This window comes from Saccostrea echinata, unplaced genomic scaffold, assembly GCF_033153115.1.
Source record: "Saccostrea echinata isolate AGI-Se365-2 ecotype Australia unplaced genomic scaffold, CSIRO_AGI_Sech_v1 ptg000015l, whole genome shotgun sequence".
In the NCBI taxonomy this organism is placed as follows: Eukaryota; Metazoa; Mollusca; class Bivalvia; order Ostreida; family Ostreidae; genus Saccostrea; species Saccostrea echinata.
In genome coordinates this window covers 9938787-9950260 of record NW_026889764.1, presented here as the reverse complement: position 1 = coordinate 9950260, position 11474 = coordinate 9938787, and the positions used below count along the sequence as shown (strand labels likewise).

The 11474-nt window shown below is 32.2% G+C and overlaps 1 protein-coding gene across 1 annotated transcript; it reads left to right on the top strand.

Moving 5' to 3' along the window:
* Positions 1–1631: 1631 nt before the first annotated feature.
* On the top strand, positions 1632–10152 carry LOC133187834 (uncharacterized). The gene is made up of 6 exons (XM_061323231.1): positions 1632–1712; positions 1808–1846; positions 2332–2373; positions 7190–7295; positions 7635–7725; positions 9230–10152. The coding sequence occupies exons 1-6, from the start codon at positions 1685–1687 to the stop codon at positions 9644–9646; spliced, it is 723 nt and encodes a 240-aa protein (XP_061179215.1). The 5' UTR covers positions 1632–1684; the 3' UTR covers positions 9647–10152.
* The last annotated feature ends 1322 nt before the right edge of the window (positions 10153–11474 follow it).

Sequence of the window (11474 nt, the reverse complement as noted above, 5' to 3'; positions counted from 1 at the left end):
GGACAAATTGGGAGCATAGCAAACACAGACCTCTAAAGCATCAGAGGTGGTATCAGGTGCCATGGAGGAGCAAGCTTCCTTGTCGACCGATCACGCCCGCAAATTAGAAATAAATACATAACTGTGGAATCACCATTGTTCGTGGGGGTCAATGTTCGTGGGTAACCAAAATTTGACTGGTTTGTGGGGACGTTATTTCGTGGTTAACTTGCATATTTTATTAAGATAAATGAATCAGCTATGATAAATATATGTGTGTTTCAATGTTCGTGGGGACATTAATTCGTGGGTAAGGGCTACCCACGAAATCAACGAACATTGATCCCCCACGAAAAATGATGATTCTACAGTATATTACAGCATTTTAGCTTTTTTGTACTCATAAATCTCAAAATTCCTAAAGTGTTATATAAATGGTATCTACTAATGACATTTGAAATTTGTCATTTGAAAGATAAAAAGAAGCAAAGAAAGTATCTCACAGATCTCAGATATCTTAAATATAAATTAATGATCCCTGCGGTCTGTGAAATGATTCTTTAACCTCCATCAAACAAGCTTTATCTTTTGTTTGTAAAACGAAATGTGGGGAGTGTAAGCATATATTGGTTATTTAGGTGGAACGACCCTGTGATAAGAAAGATCCCCCAATAAAAAATATCCAAGCTGCCTGATACTTTATCTTACCAGAGTATAATTGTGAGGACTATTAGATAGTCAATTCATTCAAAATCACAATACGTTACATTCATTTACTTTTATTTTCTTTTGTCATTTTATCTGATAGTTACTTATAATCCTAAAACATCTGCACCAATATCTTTTAAACTGTTAAAACTTGGATATTTTATAACTTATTAAACAATTTCTAAATTGCGACAGTAATTCATTATGTATCAGATAAAAGATTTTAATTAATTTTTATCATATTTCCCCCATGAGATATTTTAAAGGAAGATATATATAACTCGTGTAGATGGGTGCATTTTTGTTTATAAAACAGATAACAATGTGATATTCAGACTTAAAAAGCAACGCTTCATTAGGTTTTCTAATATGAATTTATCATGTATGCATGAGACTAAATAATGCTTTCATATATACCTCATATTTTTAATTTTATGTTGTAATAATAAATTAAAGCTCTTTCTATTCACTGTGTAAAATTTTCTTCATATTATGATTAGATATTACGTTAATTTCTGAAAAAAAGTAGGCAACGTTTCATTCATTATCCTTTTTCCCATTTGAATCTAATTCTATTCTTGTTAAAGAAGGTCAATATTGCGATTTTTAATTTTTGTTTAGTGAAATTTAGAGCAGAGGGTTTTTACACCATAAGATGTATCGTTTTTTTCTAGGAAGATTTTGTAAGAAATTATATTGGAAAAATTTGTTAACAATGCTAAGGACATTCATGTATAATTTTCAAACGTCATTAATAACAGTCGAATTATTCATCACGTTTAGAAAAACAAATTTTGCGTTTTACGGCGTAGATTTTGAACTGGAGATCATAGAATATACGAGTAGGTTTTTTAAAATAAAAATGACAGAACAAATAAGAGGGTTTGTTTTTTTCATTTTTTTTAAATGTGTTGTCAGTATTAATCATAGTTATTTTTTCAGTCTTAGGTCAACCATTCTTTCTAATTGTTTGCTGGTACAAATTGATGATTAAATAATGAGTAGTACCAGTGCCGAAAGTTCATGTAAGTAAAGTTTCATAACTGATTTGAATGTAGGAATTAGTCTAATTTAGTCACGCTAGCTTTCTATTAGCTGAATGAAATTCACTTTTCTGCAGTTTCAGCTTCTGAAGGGACTTCAAGTCAAGCTACTCCAGGTAAGATTTATCGAGTTCTGAGAAAAGAAATATTTTAGTGCAAAATGGCCCGTCATAGCTTCTCAAAACAATATCAATGCCTTATACAGACTAACGCAGATCGTTCAAAAGAAAGACGTCTTGCCCTAAACTTAATTGTAACTTAAATCTTCGACCTTCCCAGTCTCTTAAACTTACGCACTCAGACACATGCCAGTACAAATGGATGATTGGTACTGAAGAGAAAACAGAGCTATAAATCTCTTACATAAGAGAATCAGCTGATTTTTGTAAATGCAACACCTATAATGTAATTTGAAAATCTACTTCGTTACAAAAATAGGTATATCAACTTTTATTTAGTGACAAAAGTATAAAATATTTTTTTCTATATATCATCGCACAGCATTTTAATCAATGAAAAATAAATTACCTTTTAAAAAGAATATAACCATTAAAAGAGGACTACATGCCTGATTATTCTTGTTATGTTTTTTTATGGATAGAAACTTCAGACGTTTTTAGCGAGATTACAGAATTTTTCACAGGTACGTATCAGGATATGTTTTGTTTTTTTTTTTTATCAGAAAAAAGACAGCTAGTTGATCATCTGAAATAATAAATCAGTTCTTAAATTTATAAACATCTTCATTGCTGCATGTTGAAAATTAATAGCCATTCTCTGTAACCACTTAAACTTTTGTGGCACGCATAGTCACAGATTTTTTTCAAATTTGGCTAGAATTTACCACCTCATAAACTACTCCAAAAAATATTGTTAGATCATATGAATGTTGAGTAGTTACCATGGAAACGGTGTCTAAAGTTGATTTTTTCTGAAAAAATGCAATTTTTGGGAATGGCAATCAATGAAATGCGGCTACTTCAATCCATGTTACTTACAGAAATGAAAAGTATGACATCTGATTTTAAAAGGTATTTAAAAACATTGTTGGTATTCAGTCTATAAATATGAGAAATCTATGATTAAAATAGCAGACATTCATTTAAAAATTGAATTATCTCCCTTTGATAATTGTGAGCTCTTTAGTGCGAGAGATAAAAAAAAATCATTGGACAAAACTGACTGGAAGTTGTTTACATTATCAACATGTATCCTGGATTTCAAGTAAAATCAACTGGTTTTTTCTATTTATTTAATATGCATACAAATTTTAACTGCTTTGTTTATTTCCTGCATGCAAAAGAATAATTTTGATGAGTGAACAGTGGCGAAATGTAAAAGACCACATGGTACAGGAAATCAGCTCTGTGCTCATTCATGATATTGAAACCTAAGCCTCAAGGTCTTAGGAGTTTCAAAATGGGGATAAAAGATAAACTTGAGATATCTGCAGAATTATATTGAATTGGTTGTAAGAAGAGGCACAATGTCCTAGTCAGAGTGGTATACATGTATTATAATGAATACAGCCTTGGAAAGTCAGTGCCTTTTTAAAACAAATGTGAAAAAAACTGAATTATAATGTGAGAGAACTAGGCTATTGATTTTACCTAAATAATTAAAGTCAAGCTACATTTACATGTTTGTACAGAACTGGAAGTTGAAGTTGAATATTGAATGATGTATGTAAGTTGATGTCTGTCATTAACGGGATGACCATTTGATGCGAGGGGGGGGGGGGGGTTAAAGATTTTAGAAACTAAAGTCCGTTCTTGAAAATGTTGGAAATAAATAATCTGTCCTCAACTGGCAGGAAAATAAATAATCCATCTTTGATAAGTGCTACAACCTCCAACCCAAAGGCACTTGTTTCGGTAATAATTTTTAACACATATTATAATAAGTATTATTATCATAAAAAATAATAAAAAAAAAATTATTCCCGAAACAAATGCCTACGCCCCCCCCCCCCCATTCCCTTGGGGCGAGGTCGATTGTTTATTTTATTTTCAGACTTTTTTCAGTGAAGCAAAAAATGCATAATCTGTCCTGGATCATATTGGAAATAAATAATCTGTCCTTCAATTCCATGAAAATAAATGATCTGACTCGGAAAAAAATTGCCCCCCTCCCCCTTCTGAATCAAACGGTCGTCCCTTAACCCATAGTTTTAAACAGAATTTATGTCATTCATAATTTACAATTTTTATATGATGAGTGTTTTCACTTGATAGGATTTGCTACATTTGAAATATAAACTGATACTCTTTACACCCTCATTCTAAAATTAAAGAACGTAAAAGTATATTTTATCTCTCTTTAAAGGCTACATGTAGAAAAAAAAAATCCACACCTAAAAACCCTGTATTTGTGAGGGATGTAACAGAAAACTCAATCTTTTTAATACTACTGTTTGCCTTTATCTGTATCTGATTCAGAAAAAAAGAGAGAAAAGTTATCTGTGTATATTTCAGATTTGAACTTTTTATTCAATGACTTTGAAAATATTTACAAAGAAATTGATAATGTTCCTGATCCAAGTATTTTCTTTAAGGGAATTAATGGTCTTTATCCAAAAAAAAGAATAAAAAAAAATTGTTAAGGTCAGTAATGAAAATGTTTTGTTTTGTAATTGATTCCTTTCGACCAGTGAAAATTATACTTTCAAATTTTTTTAAGGGGGGGGATGTTTGCATAGAAATACAAATTGTCTGAATCATATTTAAAGTTATCACTTTTATCAAGTTTATCATTTCTCTAGACTAAGATAAATGTAGATTGAACCTTGTAGCAGTAAAATTAATAGTAAATCTGTGTAGCTGTATTTTATCAATAATGAAAACATAAATAAATTTCTGACAAGCCCCCCACCCCCACCCCACCCCTTTCTACCAAAAGAAAGAAATCATAAAATTAAACACAAAAAATCTATAATCTGGAATGAGGGCGGGTTTGGGTTAATCACTTATGAATGAACCGCTTTCTTTCATATTTATATATAACGTTTCTTAATGTTTCACAACGGATCCGTGTTTTTCTTACAAATGCCTCTTACCCATTTATTTGGGGTAAGTGCTTTTACATTGTTCCTGGAAGGGATGGAGTAAGTCCTGGTCATTGGTTACTTTATCATGTTCATTTTAAAAAATGAAAACCGTAGGAAGGAGGCAGGGACAGATTATTTTCAATATTTTCAAGGACTCAAGTTTAGAAATTATGTTTACAATACAAACCATAAGGTGTACGATTCTATCAAGCTTACCAACCAACTCAAACTTAGCAACCGACATAAATTCGAGAAAACACAAAATCAGATTATCTGAGCAGGTCCAGCAGATTTTTACAAAAGATTATTATTGATTAAATATTGGAAGTAGCAGATCTATTACTTAAATCCAGGCATATTTGGGTTAAAATATTTATCATCTCAATGTCTCTTAATTTTCAAGTTTTTAAGAATAATACATGATAGATTTTTACTGTATTGCAAAGTAAAATGGATTTAGGCTTTTTCTGTCAACTTCTCTGAAAAAAAAAGTCACAGGAAAACACATTCTGACTGTCACTGGAAAAGTGTGGAGTGTTGAATAGGGTCTAAAAATGTACATTATAGAACAAGGACTTAGTCTACCAAAACAACAAAAGAGTGTATTTACATGCACGTAGCACAATGCTCTACGTACAAGTCACTCAATATGGTACGTGTATAGGCTTTCAATATTTTGAGTTGGCTACTTTTTTTTCAATAAATGAAACCATTCTCATAGCATTTTAACATTATGCATCAAGCTAAAGGTGAGAATGTAATACCAATTTCAGTAAAATGCATTGTATATAAAACAGGATACGACATTCACAATATCCGAGTTTAAATGCTATACTAACAAGCTAATTCAGAGAAGCTGTGTCCCCTGCTTAAGGAAAAAAAGAGCATGTACGGATCTTGAGGGGTGGGGTCGGAGGATGGTGGGGTTGGGGGAACGGGATACTTTAAGAGTTGCGGGCGGGACCAAAGGGAGTTATGATATAAAATTTCATTGCAAAAGCTTAAAAGCTTCTTGAGATATCGCACGGAAATGAAAAGTTTACACACAAACAGAATGTATAAATTTTTGACCTTGACCTTTGACCTTTTGAACTCGAAATCAATAGTGGTCTTCTTTAGGCCATAGGGAGTTTCAGTGTAAAATTTCATTGCAAAAGCTCGAAGTTTTTGAGATATTGCGCGGAAATAAAGTGTTAAAACAGACAGAATTTTGATTCATGACCTTTACCCTTGACCTTAAAATCAATGGGGGTCTTCCTTAGGTCACAGGGAGTTGTTATATAAACTTTCATTGCAAAGACTCAAAGGCTTCATGCGACATCGTGCAGAAACGAAAGTGTTGCAGAAAGACAGACTAACAGACGGATGGACGTCAGAGAGACCTAAATAAATATCCCCCACTTTAAGTGAAAGTAGGGGACAAAAAGGCAAATTTTATATACCATTGTGTCCTTGAACTTTGACCTTCTGTCCGTATTTACCAATTCATGTGATGCTAGTTACATGTATTGTCCACCAGAACTGTAATTTTGTTTATTCATAATTATGTTGTTTAAAACACAAGTATTAGTTATGGCATTGAAAAAATGTGCTTAGTTTCCTTACTTTTCCATCTAAATCGAGCCATATTGACCTTGAACTTTGACCTTTTGTTATGAAAATTGATTTTTTTTCTTTGTTTTTGCTATTGTGTACTATATGTACAAATTTGGTTTTAATCCATTTTAAAATACTCAGGTATTTATATGGAAACTGATAGTAGATACCTATTGCCCTTGTCTGGAATTCTTAAAAAAGCATTAGTTTGTAACCATGGTAACATGAAAACAAGATATGAATACCAAGTGGTTCTTTATGGTTTATATTACAACTATATATGGACTTTCAAACCAATGTATTTATTTTTTCCAATATGTCCGCAAAAATTTATACCAGGCTTTTCAAAAGAGCCTAAAATCTACAATTTTTCCTTAGAAAAATCATACTTAAAAAGGGGGGATATTTTTTCTATGAGGTTAAGTTACTCAAATACTAGAAATTATCTAAAGAACTATAAAAATGATGTATTTTGACAAAAAGATAAAGTCATGTAAATATCTTTTTGTATTAAAGACTTTTAATTAGTCAAAAATGGTCATTTTTCATCAAAATTTAGCATTTTGTAGGCCATGAAAAATGTATGTTGGTTGCCATGGTAACCATTGACCATAGCAACCATTTTATTATGAATTTTAGTTTCATACATCAATATAGGAATGTGTGCCAAGTTTCATAAAAATCCAAGACCTAGCGTGCCACACTCCCTATATAAGAGTTTAAATGCTTACAGAGAATGGCTATTAATTTTAAATGACTACACTGTTTGGCTATCAAGGTGTTTTATAAAAATTGATGTTTTATGTTTGTTTTCAAGAAAATCAAGAGATTTTCATAAAGACTGGCATTGGAACGGGGGGATTCCTGCTGGGAATAATCTTAATGTTGATTGTTTCCAAATGTAAGAGAAAAAAGGAAACAGAGTAAGTAACGAGAAAAATCCAAACCGCTTGATCTTACTAGGTAAAGGTTGAAAAAGAGATAATTATTTTCATGTCACAAATGCAATAAATTACATATATTTTTTCAACATAAAAAAGAAAGTAATGTTCTAGAAAGAAACCGGGCAGCGGTCAGTCTCTCTTTTGGTTTGAAAGAAATGATATTGATATTTTTTTTTTTTTTTTTTTTTTTTTTTTTTTAGAAAATCATGAATATTGAAGAATTTTTGAGCCTTTGACGAATATAATTGATTTTATATGATTTCAAGCTTCCCAGTCGTAAAATAAATTGTATCTGATCCCGTTTTCTTTCTTTCTTAGAGTTAGTAACACGTCAAACAATGGCGTGATTACAAATGGACGTACACAGGAAGAGATGGACAGCCTGCTGCAAAAGTATATCAATGACGCCGTACGTAATCGTAATTATAATCCTTGATTTATATGGTCATTGATTTGTGATTTCCTTATGGTCATCCGGCAATCTATGAAACGACTAAGGAGCCCCCGTCTTACTTAGCAAAAATATTGGGAGTATTTAATATGTTAAGTGTTTCCTTTATAGGTTTACCGATCACGGTAGCCCAGTGGTAGGGTGTTCGCTTCGTGATCGGGAGGCCCGGGTTCGATTCTCGTTCGCCGCGCCGCGTCAAACCGAAGATAGGCAGTGACTGTTCCTTCGCCAAGAGCCCGGCATTAGAAGTGAAAGTCACGGGTCTTTCGGATATGACCTTAAAAACGTAGGTCCCGTGTCACGGTTGGCGTTGGCACGATAAAGAACCCTCATTGCTCAATGGCCCTGAGTGCCAAGTATAGGTCTAAATTTGAAGCCCTTCACCGGCATACGGTGACGTTTCTATATGAGTGAAAAATTCTCGAATGGGGCGTTAAACAATATACAATCAATCAATCAATCCTTTATAGATTTATATGCAAAATAATAAGTAGAACAATTAAAATTATATTTTTTTGTGAATGAAAACAAAATGCTTGGTTTCATAAAAAGAGACTAATGGGAATTATACCACGTGTTGTTGTTAATTTACCTAATAAAGTGCAAGAGTAGGATTCGCCAAAATCTTATTAAGAGGATATATATGGATATAAATTGTAGTTATTTCAACGTCACAAACATAGACTTTTTTGCCAGTATTTTTGATAGCTACTGATAATATTTGATCTAAGATATTTGCATAAAGTTTTTTTTCTTATTATTACAATCTGGATATTTCTTTCTCATAATAAATAATTTTAACGATACTAAAAAAATTGGTCATATAACATATTTTAAAAAAAAATCATTATTAGAACATATTTTCCCTTCAATAATTTAAAAAAAGAAGAAAATTCTTGCCGATGGATGCCTTTCTTTGTAACAGCCACACTTCACTATGTGAAATTCTTACCTAAAAAAAGAAAAAGAAAAAAAAAGTTCATTTTGTTTTCGAATTTGAATTCAATATCTATGACACTTAATATTATTTTCATATGTACCTTCTACAGTTGAACGTCGATATCTCGAACACCGATACCTCGAATAACATGGAATTTGATTTTATGTTGTGATGATAGTTTATTGTTCTTTCTATTCACAGTCTCAAATTTTCCTTATCTCATGGTTTAACATACATTTAACAATAATCATTCCTGAAAAAGTGAACAACTCTTCATACAATTAATATTTTCCATTTGAATCTAGTTCTTTTGTTGCTAATGAAAATCAATGTTAGGATTTTTTGCCTAAATTTAGAGCAGAGGGTCGACCATTACGTCTTGCATATCATACAGTTAAATTTTTTAAAAATGCAATAATTATGAAAAATAAACTTGCCTTTGGAGAAATTCTTTATATTCAGTATACATGAATAGTGAAATTGCAATAATATGAAATTCACAGTTTATTTTACTGTTTACAGAACACTATGAAAAAACAATGGCAGAACACATCATCCCAGATTTATACTTCTCAGCAGCATGCATCTTATGTCGAAGACGATTTACCCCTGCAATCAATGGATATTGTACACATCAGCCATCAAGAATCTACAGTTAACTATCCATCAGCGAATGAACAAGTACCACAAAGTGAATACACCAACAGTGGTGTGGTTCAAAGTTACAGAGATGAAGACATTAACGGAGCGAACGAGGGTACTGCGAGGGGTGAAAATTATTTTCTTCTACAGAAAGACTTCGTGGAAATAAATGGAATGCACAATGAGACTGTCCCACATGGATATAGCGCGGACAATTACTTTCTGTTAGAAAAAGATTTTGTTGAAGGCACTGATTTACAGGATTTAGAGGATCAGAGCCAATTTACCGTGATGTAATATATTTATAAATTCATGTGAGTTTCACAGGAAACAAGTATCTCTTAATATTTGAATCGAAACAGATATTAAAAAATACAGTAAAACCCTATTACAGTACATGTATATGCAATTAATTAACACTTAAATTGTAGTCATTTTCTTTCCTTGTAGTTTTAAAATATAAAATTAACTTCATAATAGAAATACATGTATAGAATTTGATTCGTCCTTGGTGCTCATTGTTAGCTTGTGCTACTGTATGTAAATTCAAGCTTTTCAGAAAACAATGACCCATATGTCTTTGCATCCCTATCATGTAACAATGCTTCATCAAAAGTATCAACAAAGTAAGTTTCTAAATGACATGTTTCCATGAGGGATTTTTCTGATAATGAAGCACATTTAAGGTACAAAAAATGTATATATTTACCTCCTTCATTGGTAGCAATTCTCAATTTGTGAATTGCTGGTGATTAACATATGCAAATAGACAAATTTTTAAGCGTCATTTAAAAAAAAATACACTTTTGTCAGTACATTTTCTTCTCATTATTTTGCTTGCCAAAGAGTGTCATCGTTAATTAATGTTTGTAAACATGCTGTTTAATAATCACGACACACAGGGAGTCTGACATTCTGTATAACTATTTTTATCATTGGTTGCAGAATAGATCTTATCCGACGATGATAATTTCTTTGTCATGTTCCGTACTACAACCAAAATAATGTGTTGTGAAAGAATTTTACCGTATTATTCGTATCGCACCAATTAATGCAAAAAGCGAGAAACACTCTAACTATTGTTTACATGTCTTTTTTTTTTATCGGCTATCAACATGTAACCAACTGGAGAGCCAAAAATGTCACTGATTTATTTCTGCGTAGTTTTTTATTAAAGTTATTAATCAACTCCATCATCACTCCACCCCACCCCCAGCCCACCCCCCGCATACCCCCCCCCCCCAAAAAAAAAATAACAAAATACATATCTAAAAATTATGTTCAAGTCCTGAACCCTATTAGTTTTGCCTTACATTCAGAAAAATTGAATAACTGTCACTGTAAATAAGGTGTTGATTAATTAATGCGTAAAAGGTGAAGATAAGGAACGGTGATCAACAGTTATCTACATGTATCTCATAAATACAGTTGACAAAACAAATTGTAAACAGGGCAAATAGTCCCCTAGAATCACCAAAGACGGGATCTGATGCCAAGGAGGAGTACAATGAAATGTATGGTGATAACAAACAGCATTCAAGCTCAAAAGTCCATTAAACAATACAAATTATGGAGCAGAGCAAACACGGACCTCTAAAACATCAGAGGAGGGATCAGGTACCATGGAGGAGTGAGCATCCCCTGCCGACTGGTCACACCCGCCGTTCTCCTTGTCATGATCGGGTAATAACGGAAAAATATGTCGACAATTCATTGTGTAAATAATGAACTAACAGTTAATATGAAAAACGTCAGTCATCATTTGACTTAATGATATATTGTATTTGCTGACAAAGTCATTGTATCGACCATAGAACTTACGAAATGACAACTTTAAAACGTCAGTCATCATTTGACTTAATGATAGATTGTATTTGCTGACAAGGTCATTGTATCGACCATAGAACTTACGAAATGACAACTTTAAACGAGACTGCTGATATTCTTGTTTAATGTTCTTTTTAATACACATTCTAATACAGTCTTTTCTCATAAATGATGTAAACATAAATCGATGTGTAACTTACCTCGCAATAATAACTCTTTTTGAATGTAGAATTAAAGCCACCTTGACCTCACTGTACTGAGTGAGATTACGTCACTGGCTAGTTTGACACGCAGTTTC